This window comes from Stigmatopora argus, chromosome 2, assembly GCF_051989625.1.
Source record: "Stigmatopora argus isolate UIUO_Sarg chromosome 2, RoL_Sarg_1.0, whole genome shotgun sequence".
Lineage (NCBI taxonomy): Eukaryota > Metazoa > Chordata > Actinopteri > Syngnathiformes > Syngnathidae > Stigmatopora > Stigmatopora argus.
In genome coordinates, this window is record NC_135388.1 from 5633226 (window position 1) to 5647467 (window position 14242).

The window sequence follows — 14242 nt, forward strand, 5'->3', positions numbered from 1 at the left end:
ACCAATGGGATGAATCACTCACCACAGACACAGAGAGGTCTCGTAGACACGATGGCGGTGAAGAACTTGACACTATCTAAAGACATTATTATCTTGGCGTCGACCAAAAAATTGAGTTTTATATGTTGTGTGACTCATGTCTGTATTGTTATTTGGTGTTTTTTTTTCAAATTGTATTTATCTTAAATTTAAAATACTATTTTTCAGGGGACTACTTTGCGTAGAAAAAACATCTATTCGAATAAATAAAAGCATGAAACAGACCCAGGCAACAGAAAAGCAGGTCAAAGATTATCCTTCAGTATTACACGGAACAAATCCAGTGTTTGCAGCATATAGCAGGCCAAACAGGATATTGTACATAAATTACAGGCTAAGAGCTCCCCCACCGTACGGTAACAATGGCCTTAATTACAATTTCTCCTTGTTAACCTCAACTCAAAGTAAAAAAAAAAACACAGAAGACAAAACTTGGCATTGCTGCTTATGTGACTGTGTGCCAATTTTTGTCTTTATGTGCCAAGACAAATCATATTAATGTGTAACCAAAGAATACGTTTGGCCTCAAACTGATCCAGTCATGCCAGTAAACTTCAATAAAGAGAAAACAATTTGAAGGGACCTCTCCTTAATGAATAGTAATTATGAATAAGCTCCTTTGCGGATGCCCCCCGTCTTGGGTGGGCTCGCCAGGCTGAAAGCAGGGCTCCAATGACAACTTTGTCGCTATTGCTTGCAAAGGGACAAAGGGCCATTTGTCAACATGGTTAAGCAATAAAAGGTTAGAACTGTGGTGCTGATGGATGAAGAAAAAAAAGAGAATTGGATCCCATGTAAAAAGCATCAAAAAGGGAGAGCATGAACTCGTGTGAACATGTAAAATGAGGTGATTTGAGGGCTTCAATACATCTGACCGTAGATACCAAAGCGATATTTGCCTGACTTTGTTGCGGGCTGCATGGGATCACTTCTCATTCGTTGGCAGTGATTGTGAGAATGGTTGTCCGTTGTTGTGTGTGCACCACGACTGACTAGTGACCAGTTTAGGCGCTTTACCAAAATCAGCTGGGATAGGCTGCAGCCGTGACCGGACGTTTCGTCGAAAGACGTTTGGTTCCCGGACGTTTGGTCCCCGGACGTTTGGTCGACCGGACGTTTGGTCGACTGGACGTTTGATCGACTGGACATTTGGTAGAACGGACGCTTGGTCGCCGGGTTCGCTCGCTGTCAAATTAGGACAGAGAGTTTACTGTTGATATTTTGATATTAGATATTTAGATATTAAACTCACTCTCTCTCGCTCATGATTATAATTTTGAGAGCTGGTTTCAACAGTAACAACCCGGCGACCAAACGTCCGTTCTACCAAACGTCCGTTCGACCAAACGTCCGTTCGACCAAACGCCCGTTCGACCAAACGTCCGATCGACCAAACGTCCGCTCGACCGAACGTCTTTCGACGAAACGTCCGAGTACTGGCTTCAGCACACCATCACCTGACGACGATACATAATTGGTGTTGAAATGGTTCAAAGGAAGCCAAGTCGGCTGAAAAGATAGTTCCTGAATATGGATCTTTGCTGCTTGAAACCTTCAAATATGTTGTCATGTTAAAAGTTCCCTGTCACATTTGTTGCCTATTCTCGAACACGGACTAAAAATGTATTTCACACAAAGACATAGGCATTTTGCGGAATAGCCAATCTATAGGATTTATTTTTATTATGGGCCTTTTAATATGACAACACTGAACTTTTTTGGATACTTAACCCTAATTTGTCTGCTGATGTGTTGAAATGCACATGGCTGAAAACGTCACGTCTTGGTAGCGGCATCAAACAAATGCAAACATACCATACTTGAGACATTTCGAGGTGTCATCAGTGCACCAACAGGAAGTCATCTGAGACCGACATTGACAGGAAGTTGATCCCTTCCCCTCTCCAAACATGTCGCCGCCTCCTGACAACTTCCTCTCATTGTTAGACGTGATCGGAGTCAGATATAAAGACGACGTTGACACCCGAAGACCCCAAAGATGCTCGGCATCTCGCGCCCAAACGTTTGAGGTGCAACTCGCCGCAGATGTTATTCCCCGAGTCGGTGTGACGCTAAAACGCTGCTTGCTCGCTACGGGGGAGAACAACGCGCTGACAGGATGTTCAGAAGTCTGTGAAGATGCGTGCTGATACGACAGCTTGCACCTGTGATACCTGCTTAGACAAACCCTCTGATGACAAGCTAAGCACATAACAACATGTGGATTTGTTTGAGTTTCACCAGTCTCTCGGCCTCTCTTGTTGACGCAAAGCTACAATGTTTACATGGCCCCTCCGGGCTGTTTTCACTTTCCAACAACCAAAATAGCAGTCAACCCCCCTTAGCCACTTCCCCAAAAGACAAATGTGCATTGATGAGGATAAGAGGAGAAAGGGACAAGACAAGCTTGGGGATTAGAGGCCCTAAAACTCCAGCAAATCACTATACCGTCTGTCTTGGTGAAGAAGGGGTTGGGGGGCTTTGGGGGTTGACGTGAGAAGGTAAAGCGGAGAGCCTTAGCGCGACCCTTGGTGAGGATTAGAATTGATGTCCTCCTTTGCTCCCAATCAGGTCGAATCAGAATAAAATAAGCAGATTTGACACATTGTGAGGTTAATTCTGTTCAAATATTAAATCTAATGTGACAATTGCTATTTGCGTGACTGGAAGTTTCGTCGAAAGACGTTTGGTCCCCGGACGTTTGGTCGACCGGACGTTTGGTCGACCGGACGTTTGGTAGAACGGATGGGCCGTCTCTTGCTCTCTAAATTATAATCATGAGAGAGAGTCCGTTCTACCAAACGTCCGGTCGACGCCCCGTCCGTTCTACCAAACGTCCGGGGACCAAATGTCTTTCGAAGAAACGTCCGAGTGCTGCTATTTGTTGGGTTTGAGGAAGAAAGGTTTTCAAGTCAAAATCCGTCACTGGATATTAGGCCTGCAGATCTATTCAGTATTCGATGAGTGACTTTTTTATAATTAATTCCTGAATTTGATTTTAACCCTCACAAAGGTAGTTATCTCAACAATGGACAGCCCGACGATTATTTCTGATCATGCCTACAGAGTTATAGAAATACTTGAAAGGAGAGAATCCTGAGTTATGATAATTTGAATTTGAAGCTCAGTGGTCCATGGCACTCATAAAATCAGGACTATAAATTTTTCCACCCTGACTTCTGTGTTTGAGCCTCCCTTGAGAGCTCCTTAAAAGGTCTGCTAGTGTTTTGACTTTGGAAGTGAATGAAGAGCATCAGGAGGCTTCAGCAGATTCCTCAGAAGTCCACAAGCCCTCTGCTGCCTTCTTTTTCTTCCTACCTCAGCCTCACGAAAGAATAAAGGAAAAACAGGAAAATTCAATAATGCCTTCGAGAGGAAGGATTACCTGAGGAGACGTAAACCCCACCTCCTCCTTTTCCCTTTGCTCCCAGCATCCCTCTTCCAGCATCGTGCACTCTCCAGCTTGGCTAAAGACACATCAAAACTTCTCTTTGAAGCTAGGACAGACAATTAACCTCCCCCGAGTCCGACGGTACAGATTGCTTGGGATGTGTGACACATTTCAGAAGGGTGGGGTCAAAAACGGTCTTGTTTGTTTGTTAGTTCTTATTTATTGTTGATTTCTTACATGGAGTGTCAGATTGGAGACAACCCATTTTCTGTCAGTGCTAGAGAAGTAAAGTAGGGTAAACCTCTGGAGGAAGGTCCTCACTTCACCAAAGGAGGCCTTTTGCTGTGCTCATGAGCTCGCAGTGAACAACACGCCAAACAAAAGGAGATAGACGTCTCTCCAATGTTATTGACGTTGTGGGCAAAATGAAATATTTATTTCGGCTCCATTCAGCTTAAGATGACTCTAAAATTGGAAATTTTGCCTGAATCTGATTTGGAAATGAAATGAGAAAGTGACAAAACAGTTGTGTTAGGGTAATAATTTCCATTACATGGGTTTTTGACACATTTTTATTGGACTCCATCACCCTCGAGAAAATACAATACAGTGGAACCTCGACATACGATCTTAATCCGTTCCGGGACTGAGATCATATGTCGAGCTTTACGTAACTCGAGCGAACGTTTCCCATTGAAATGAACTAAAAACATTAATTTGTTCCAACCCTCTGAAAAAACAGGATATTGCATTGGAAAAAAATGTTTGATTTCTTCTAATTCGCCATCTATTCACAAAGTAACACTTAACTAGTGGTTTAATAGTAATAAAATGTGTTTGATATAACTAAAATTAGGCGGATTTCGCCGACGGGAGAGAGACGCACAGGGGGCGGGTTGGGGTTTCGATCTAAATTTTCATTGTACCTCGAGCATGTCGTAGGTAGAGCTGATTGTAGGTCGAGGTACCACTGTACAAAGAAATGGGTAAACAATACTGTTACATGGTGGCCCGGTGGTGGTCATGTCGGTCTCACAGTTCTGGGGTTGTCTCCTTGTCATTGGCTGGTATCTCCCATCTGGTGGCCATAGTTAGGCTCAAGCACCTCCGCGACTCTTGTAAGGATAAGAAAATATATAAATATAGTTTTTACTCCGATGAGGATAAGTAAGGACAGTAGTTGTTTCTGTGTTGGTGATGAAGCTAATACTGGTTTACATCATGAACTTTTTTGTAAGGTTTGTTGGAAAGAAAAGCTCACTCATGACAGATTTGTTCAGAACTGCCATTTTTAGTGCCCCCTCTTGGCTTTCGTGATAGGAGTGGCGTCAGATCTTGCGCTAAGAGAAAATCACCCGGCACCATCCAATTGCATGAAACCTTTGAGATCATTTTCAATTTTAATGAGTTTGCTATTACTTCTCTTGTCTTTTCTCCTTTGACAAAATGCATGTGTGTTTTTGGAAAATGTCTCACGCACTTCCGTCAGGCTTGGGGAAGCCTGTGCCAGATCGCCTCGGGCCACAACCAACGCATCCCCACCCCCTTGCCTTGTTACCCTTCCGTATGCACTCTTCTAAATATGAGGACAAGTGCTTCCTGCCATGGTGCAGCCCTCCCCAGGTAGTGAGGCAGTGAGGAGACAGCTGTTCTCCGCTTCAAAGAGAAAGAAAAATATACTGGATAAATCATTGAGCTTTTGTTCCACTATGCCACAGACTGCGGATCACAAATCCTTTTTTTCCGGGCTCCCTTTGTTTTCCAGAAGTGAAAGTGAATTGGGATGTGACAGTAAATCTGACTTTCTCTGCAGATTTTGTTTATGCGGCTCCATCATTTGAAGTTGTCAAATAGGAAATGACATGGCTGTCATGCTCCCTTTTAGGCAAGTTTAATGGCTTGCCTTGAAGTTTACTGTATTTTATTTAAGAATAATATCGATAGGAGGGATTCTAGATACGGTCTTTCAAATTGTGCTGCGAGTATCTTCAAAATGGTGAACAATAAATTTCAACTTTTTTTCCCGTCAGATAATCATATTGGTTTGATTTATTTTTAGTTTTTTAAATTGGATTGGATAACGGCACTTTGGAAGAGTACATAACACGTTCGCCTCGCAGGTTCGAGATCAAGGGTCCCATGCTATGTAGTTTGCATGTTCTCCCTGTTCCAGCGTGGGTTTTTTTCCAGGTGTGCTCCAGTTTGCTTCGACATTCCAAAACATACTCCAAATCCGCCATTGGTATGAATATGTGCGTCAATGTTTATTTGCTTAATTATGCCCTGGCAACCAATTGAGGGTGAAATTCAATTACTGCTCATAGATGGCTGGGATAGGCAAGGTAAATGAATATTTGACTAGTGTTGTTCCAACTGCAAGGTTTCCAATGTTAATCTTAACTAGCAACCTCAAGAACTATCCGAATGAATGTACTATATGTACTTTTATAAATGTTAAAATTGTAGGGCAAGAAAAATTCATTCAATGTTTGGTCTGCCAAAGACACAAAATGACAATTATTACACTGGCGCCTGTTACGACAGTGATTAGTTGTAAAAACTGACAAAGTGACAGCTTTCTTTGTGAATGGGTAATTAATTTATTCATTGAACATTTCTTGTCTCATCCTCATAAATTTCCTTTCGTCCTTAACTCATCTAAAAGGCACATAATCCACACAGACCAAAACAATAAATCTGATTTATTGAATCACATCTTTGGCTTACGCATAACTAGGAGATTCTTTGTTCCAGACGAGGCTTGGCGATAATTGAAAAGCTAATAATTCAATGAATTCTGGGTGCAGGCTGGTATTAATAATCTTTTTATTATTTAGTTCTTCATTTCCGCGTAACAATAGCACAGCGAATAATAAGATCAAAGTAAACGGGCTAATAATGGGCAATCTGAGGAGGAGGAGTAGAGAAAGAGGCTTTTACAGTATGTCAGTCAAATACTTTGAAATGGCATCTAATTTCGTCTCGCTCTGTTTTACCCTCACATCAATGCTGCCTATTGGCCCTCCAGCACCCAGCGGCAGCACAAAACTGTCTTTAATATATTCTTCACGGTTAGTATTGAAGTGTTTCATGATATCATCCTCTACCACTTAACACTTGTTTTACATTCTGCATATACATCACTTTATGTGTAAAAATGATTGATTTTAAGCACCTTAGTGTGCTAACAAGAAGCCTTTTGATGATATTTTCATTGATTAACATTCGTTGCCGACTGGTGGAGACCCTCGCAATATGGTCCACCAAGTCTTCCCCCAACAGCAGAGCTAACACAACGCCAGGTGGTGCTCAGTTGACAGTAGTGAAAAATAGGATAACATATTTTCACGACTATAAGGCGCACATAAAAGTCTTAAATTTTCTCCAAAATAGACAGGGCGCCTTATAATCCAGTGCGCGTTATATATGGACCAATACTAAAATTGTTATCACAATAAAATAAATCAGTCGATAGAGTACACCATCCTCTACAGCTCTCACAACTACGGCAAGCACCCCCCGACTCTACTATTTTCCCCAGTGACTGCTGCGATATATAGTTCTTTTGTCAATACACCCAATGGATTGTGGCCTGTATACATCGACATCAACACAGCTTGACGAAGCATGGAAAGCAGCGTTGGAAAAGTTACGCTAGCTACTAGCTAGCTACTATTTGCAAATGGTTGTGACTGCCTGGACGAACGTATAAAACTCAGTGTTTTCGATGACTCATTTGGACAACTGTTCAATTCGGACACAGAAAATTAGGACTTTGATGGATTTGTGGGTGATGATGACGTGAGTACATTGTAAAATGGCTAAATAAAGTACAACCGAACTCGGTTTTGCTTCCGTTACCTTTTTAAAAACGTGTTTTTAGCGTGTGGGTGTAGCGTGTATGTTTAAGCTGTTGTATGTTTTGCCATGCCTGGCTGCGTCTATAAAAACAGTGCGTCCTTTGTGTGTGTAAAATACAGAAATAGCACTCATTATTGACACTAAATACGGTATATGATATTTTATGTATATGTGCACAAATTATTGCTATAAAATGTTGGGATTATTGTTATTATTACATAAAAACATATTTTAAACTTATTTTGCACTTACAACAAATTTAATTGGAAAACTGATGATGTCCATTAACAGTACTTGGCAGCATTTTAATGGGCAAATTAATGACCTCTGTGAATCAGCTGATTACTTCCATTTTTTTAGGCCAACTGCTTTGTTGGAAGTTTTTTCAAATTTCAACCTCTATTGAGACACTACGATTGGTGACTAGGATTGGTTTCCCAAGAAATCACAGCAAGTTCTGGCCTGATAGTATTTTTCCATTGCAGAGCCCAGGTGTGTGTTGGTGGGCGGAGCTCCTTGCATCACACCTGCGGTCCATCTCGTCAGAATAGCATTTAAACTCAGGCTAGCCAAAAGAAGGGTGTATAAATGTTTTTTTAAATCTAGTTTTTCCAGTCCAGATTGGTGGGAGAAAAGACAAGTCTTGATAGCAGGTCTCTGGAGTGCTGCACCAAGACCAGAAGCTCTGGCCACTCGCCAGCAGTAACTGTACTGCCACTCCACATCCCGCTGAGACAACATCCATCTCCTTCGTCAAGGCCGACACTCCGTTTATTCCCACATTCATTTGTCATGTCCCCAATCAGTCGGATGAATGAAAATGCCAGAGCCGTGATGGATGAAGGCTCTAATTAAGATGAAAACAAAAGATCCAGCCGACTATTTATCCAACATAGAAGGTGTCGTCGTTACTGTCAGTCTGCTGCAGGTCAGGGGAGTTTTTTTTCTATTTTTCCTATGGGCTAGAGCTGATGCTTTTGTTTATTTGCTTTAAACAAAGAGTTGCATGGCACTGAGAATTGTATCTGAAGGAAGTCCCTTCGGAGATGAGTTATTCAAAGGCATGCAAATGACACGGCCATGTGCTGATTTACAAGGGGGTTGTATTCATTTCGGAACTGCTTAATTGCTTCATTTCTAAAATAACTCTGCTTGTTTACTGGCGCGAACGAGCATGAACATGGAACCTGCACTGCATTTGATGCATCAATTTTCGTGTTTTTTTTTTCAAATATGTATTTGTATGGTGTGTATTATCCTACTGCCTGTTATTCAAAATTTAGAATATATATTTTTGAATGATTCACACATTATAATCAGGCGTTCATAGGCCAGCCTTAAGAAATAATAAATAACAATAAAGTTGTTTTTGTTTTTAGTTTGACCAAGTTTTATTAGTTTGGGGGAATAAGAACACATTTTGGGAAATAATTGTCATCAAAGTGGTGGCCCAGGGGCCAAATCTGGCCCGCCGCATCATTTTGTGTGGCCCGGGAAAGTAAATCATGAGTCCCGACTTTCTGTTTTGAGATCAAATTAAAATGAAGAGTATCATTGTATATTAAATTTCCTGATTTTCCCCCTTTTAAATCAATAATTTTATTTTTTAATCCATTTTTTCTGTGTTTTTAGTTCAAAAATCATTTTGTAAAATCTAAAAATATATTTTAAAAAAGCCAAAATACACATTGTTTTAGATCTATAAAAAATGGAATATTCAGGGCTTTTAATCCATTTATTAAAAAAATCCAAATATTATATCTAAAATGGTCCGGCCCACGTGGAATCAAGTTGACGTTAAAGCGGCCCGCGAGTCTTACACCCTTGATCTACAGCAATTAAAGAAAAAAAATTCAAAAACATTTTGAGAAATTAGTAAGTTAAAAAGCCCATTTACTATTTTCCTCTCATTATTGACATTCATTTTCATGTGCAATATATCATTCTATTATACATATGCTCCTGTATTACCCATTTTTTCATGTGAAATTGTTTATGATGTAGCCCATGATTCATGTATTATATGATATTTTTTATTTACTCCTTTTTAAACATTTGTCTGCCCTCCCTTTGCAATCCAAAGATTTCAATCACATACCCAAAACTAAGTCAAGTGAGAAATGAGTCTACATATATACAGCATAAATATGACTGTGTTCGATTGTCTGCGCGCAGGAGGTGTTGACAAGAATGTTGGGAAATGAAAATGCAGCATGTGGAGGAGACGCTGTTGGAAGTTAATCAGCTTGGTCAGATGCAGAAAAGCTGTATTGAATTACCCCCAAAAAAGCGCATCAGTGAAGGTGAGCCAAGCGTGACACGCCTATAGTCCACTTTTTCAACACGGTGCAATGCTAGGAGTGCCTTCAGTTCTTTTTTTTTTTAAATCATTGAAAAGAATCAATTATTGTCAATGCAACAAGAGCAGTCAAGCGCGTAACACACGACATATCAGCGCACTGCACTTTCCAGAGCCGAAAGAGCCCATTTGTGCTATCTTTTGTCATGTCAAATGGCCATAGCCAACATTACTCAAACCTAAGGCATGCGGCATACGTCCCTTTATCCACACTGTATACATTAGCCTTGTTTGTTCAAATAAATGTTTAAAATAAAAATAAAAATGGCAAAATGTTCTGCTTCATTCAGAACCGGGACAAGATGATTTATGATATGGTTTTGATGTAATATATTGTTTAAAAATTCTAAAGAACAAGTAATATCAAATCATCACTAAAGACAATACTGGTGTGATGGTTAATACAGAGTGTCTACACATGTAGTACATCTGTTTTTGCTTTGCAAGTTCCAAATTGGATCTCCTCTGCTTTCATCCATTTATTTGTTTCTTTAACATTTAAAATGTTTTTGTTCGTATTTTCATTATATGGTTACACACAGATCATAAATTGCAATATTGTCTTTTGACATACTGAAACAGGTGGCCAAATGAAGGAGCTTAACTTTGTTTAAAGTGGAGTTTGGCCTATGTAAAGTTGATTGATTGGCATTAAGGCTATGAAAAATACAAATCAGCAGTCTTGGTCCAGAAATACTGATGGTTGGAGTGAATTTTAATCATAGTCTTCAAAAGTACAATTAAAATATTCTAAGAAATTGTCCCTTAAAATTTTGATATTCACAAACTAACAATGTGTAACTGATTGAGTTCAATGCCGTTGTTTTTTTTCAGAATTTGTTCTTAAATATTGAAAAACAAACAGTTCTAAACCAAATTCTAATCAAAATATTGTAAATGTAATAAGATAAGTACAAACATTGATTTCGGCAGTACATTTTCTGGTCAGCTTTAAACTTTTATTGTTTCCACTGGTTGCAGTTCTATTCTAAGCCTTTCAAAATAAACCCAATATTGCCCAAATATTCTTATTATGTACATCGCATAACCTGCTCTGCCTCTAATCATGCCTGGAGCAGCTCTTGAGCTTCATATTAGCGGCGACACGCGTAATCCCGTGTTCGCCTGAATAACACATCACGAAAAAGAACAGAAAAATAAAAAATACATCTCAAGTCCCCGAGTGACAAATCTCTTTTTTCATGTTCTCGCTGAGTGGACAAGCCTTGTTATTTATTTGGGAACAAGGCAGGAAACACGGATCAGAGCTCTGGCGAAGGGCTTCTTAAGGACAGAATCGCTGTTTTCACATCATATCCGGTGTATACAAGCTGTAAAGCAACGTGCTAGGTCCTGAGGCCTTTGTTGACACTTGTTTATTGGGCCTTCTCTCGCCCAGACACACTTGCAAATATTGATCACTACACGTTTTCCTACATTGTCCTTATTGCCATGAGAACAACCTTGGGAAGAAAATGAGCAGTATGAAAAGAGAAAGCTTGCTGGATGTCACTGGTTATTAAGGGTGGTAAACATCGAGTAATTCATGATAGCTTTGCATTTTTTACATTACTTTTTTCTTGGTTGCCTCAAATATTATGTTGGACTAATGTAACATTTAAATCTGGCAAAGGACATGAAAATTCGGTGACTTTTGAATAAAACTAGAGCAATGTTTTGCACTTTTATAATTGAAAAGGTGTCTACTCATGTTTTTTAACCTCATTTCCATTTTCAACAGTTTTTACTCCTTTTGCAAAAGGTGTGGTGTGGGTGTTTATTCACAGGTATCAGTCATTTCAATGTCAGTCTCTTCACATGTCACCACACCTCCTGAGTGCAATGTAACACAATGTGCTGAATCCAATTGTGACATCTCCAGTGGCATGAATAATATGTATTCTGCATTTTAAAAACCCAGAAAGTTGATAGGGGGCAGTTCTATTTTTCGATTTAGCTATCCGACTGTCGACAGTGATTAAATTGATTTTTAATTGTCAAATCATAAAGCCAATGAGATATCATTAATATAAGTTGTGAAGAAAAGTTCAATTCCACTACTAGTAAGCAAATGGCAGAATTTAGATAACATTTAACTTGCACTCACGGGATTAATGTACCGTATTTTCACGACTATAAGGCGCACATAAAAGTCTTAAATTTTCTCCAAAATAGACAGGGCGCCTTATAATCCAGTGCGCTTTATATATGGACCAATACTAAAATTGTTATCTCGATAAAATAAAATAAATCAGTCGATAGGGTACACCATCCTCTACAGCTCTCACAACTACGGCAAGCACCCCCCGACTCTACTATTTTCCCCGTAGAAAAAGTACTGCGCAGTGACTGCTGGGATATGTAGTTCTTTTGTCAATACACCCAATGGATTGTGGCCTGTATACATCGACATCAACATAGCTTGACAAAGCATGGAAAGCAGCGTTGGAAAAGTTACGCTAGCTACTAGCTAGCTACTATTTGCGAATGGATTGTGGCCGCCTGGACGAACGTATAAAACTCAGCGTTTTTGATGGACACAGAAAATGAGGACTTTGATGGATTTGTGGGTGATGATGACGTGAGTGCATTGTAAAATGGCTAAATAAAGTATAACCGAACTCAGTTTTGCTTCCGTTGCCTTTTTAAAAACGTCTTTTTAGTGTGTGGGTGTAGCGTGTATGTTTAAGCTGGTGTATGTTTTGCCATGCCTGGCTGCGTCTAAAAAAACGGTGCGTCCTTTGTGTGTGTAAAATACAGAAATAGCACTCGTTATTGACACTGCGGCTAAAATTACGATGCGCCCTATAGTCGTGAAAATACGGTACATAAACAGGTTACTGCTGAAATAGAACCTGTTAAACAAATACAACACACAATATTTGATAACAATTCATCAATAACCAATTCTTCGTTGAATTTCATCAAAAATTCAATGCTAAAAAGTGTCATGAGAGCCCCCTAAAAGCACACGTGAGCTGAAATCTGTCAACACCGTGTGCTGCTTTGTGATAATTGTAGTCATTAGCCTGTTCATCTAAAAATAAAAAATTATAACAATACACTCCTTGAGGTTTAGCATAATAACGTTGTCGAGGTTTTCGCAGTCTGTGCTGCACAGACGTCCCGATAGCAGAACTCCAGGTACTGGAGTGATGAATAGTAAAAAGATCCTATTCATTCATCTTTCGGTGGTCTCGCGTAGCGGTGGCGCTTTGATCAACCCCACGGAGACAATTTACGCACCCCGGCCTGCCGGCTTTACCTGCTGCTAAGTCAGGTATCACAGCCGGGGACATTAAAGAGGCTTTAACCTTCCCGCCTCACCAGGCTGACATTGATTCACGCCAGGGCCGCCGCGTGGATTTGAGTACCCGATGCAGCACTCCGCTTTTATGTCGGGCTGTTTATGAGACTATGGAAATGGTGTTCTGGAACTGGGGCTTCTTCACCCATCACCCAGCTGCCCCCACCGAATCAGACCCGACCTCTCGACGAATCTCATGTAGCGCGCTTAATACTCATAAGAACACGGCGCGCGACGCTCCTCATCTTTGCTAACAGAAAGGAATTTGGGAGCAGATTAATATTATGAACAGTAATATTCCCCCCGTGGCATCTGCATGTGTGGCGGATTACAGGGCTCTGGTGTGATTACCGGCAGGGGGAAGAAAGGTTACAAGCCCGACAAAAACTTTTCATCTTCACCCTTGGTACAGGGCCCATGCATGGAAAGACGTAGAAAAGTATTAGCAATAGCATTTGTGCCTGCTTGCTTTATTAATGTGCTCCATATTTTTCAAATGGGTTCAGCTTTTGTTATGTTCTTAAGTATGCCAGTCTGCTTGAAGACAGATAGCGTAAATTAGTACACTTTAACTATTAAGGTTGCGGGAGTCACTTTGATATCCTTATGTGGTAAAATCAGTCCGATAAACGTAAACAAAAGAAATGACAACTGTATTTGTTTAAATGTCATTTTGCTTCACATTTCATAAGTAGGTGTTATGAAATATGACAAGTTCTGGCATTCTTCTCTCTTTTGCCAAGATATTAAAAGTGAGTACGAAACTATATGAATGGTGATTGACCAACATGAAATGGGCGTAGGCATGGGATGTCTTAGCTTTGAGATTTTGCGCATGTTTTAAGATTAATCCATGATGTGTTATTAATGCTAACCTCTAAATCTTTAATCTCTATGAACTTTCATAACTGAGTAACCCCTTTAAGGACATCATTTTTAAAGTATCCTTGTATGAGTTCATATAAATTTCATCCTGTACAATTTCTACCTTCTTAACACTTAATCACTGGTGTATCTTCATGAACTACTACACTCTGTCTATATTCAACAAATACTGAATTCTACTACCGTATTTTGCCGTTTAATATACCCGGGTATATTAAATGATTTTTGCTTTTTTGAGCCGCCCGTTTGTGCGCCATTTAATATACCCCTGCCGTTTAATATACCCGGGTATATTAAACGGCAACTCGGCTTTTTTGGCAAAATTTGTATGGTGTTCATGGGGGCATAATTATAGATACTTAAGTTCAATAAAATTCCAAGTCAGACTTAATTCAGCAGT

General features: G+C 40.0%; 1 protein-coding gene across 1 annotated transcript in view; it reads left to right on the top strand.

Annotated features, from left to right (window-relative positions):
• Positions 1-7857: 7857 nt before the first annotated feature.
• The window catches only part of mmp2 (matrix metallopeptidase 2), a 28015-nt gene continuing 21630 nt past the window's right edge, over positions 7858-14242 (top strand). Inside the window, exons 1-2 of the mRNA XM_077592657.1 lie at positions 7858-8219; positions 9467-9594. Of these exons, the coding sequence (XP_077448783.1) occupies positions 9492-9594 (103 nt within the window). The 5' untranslated portion in view covers positions 7858-8219; positions 9467-9491. The remainder of the gene's footprint in view (positions 8220-9466; positions 9595-14242) is intronic.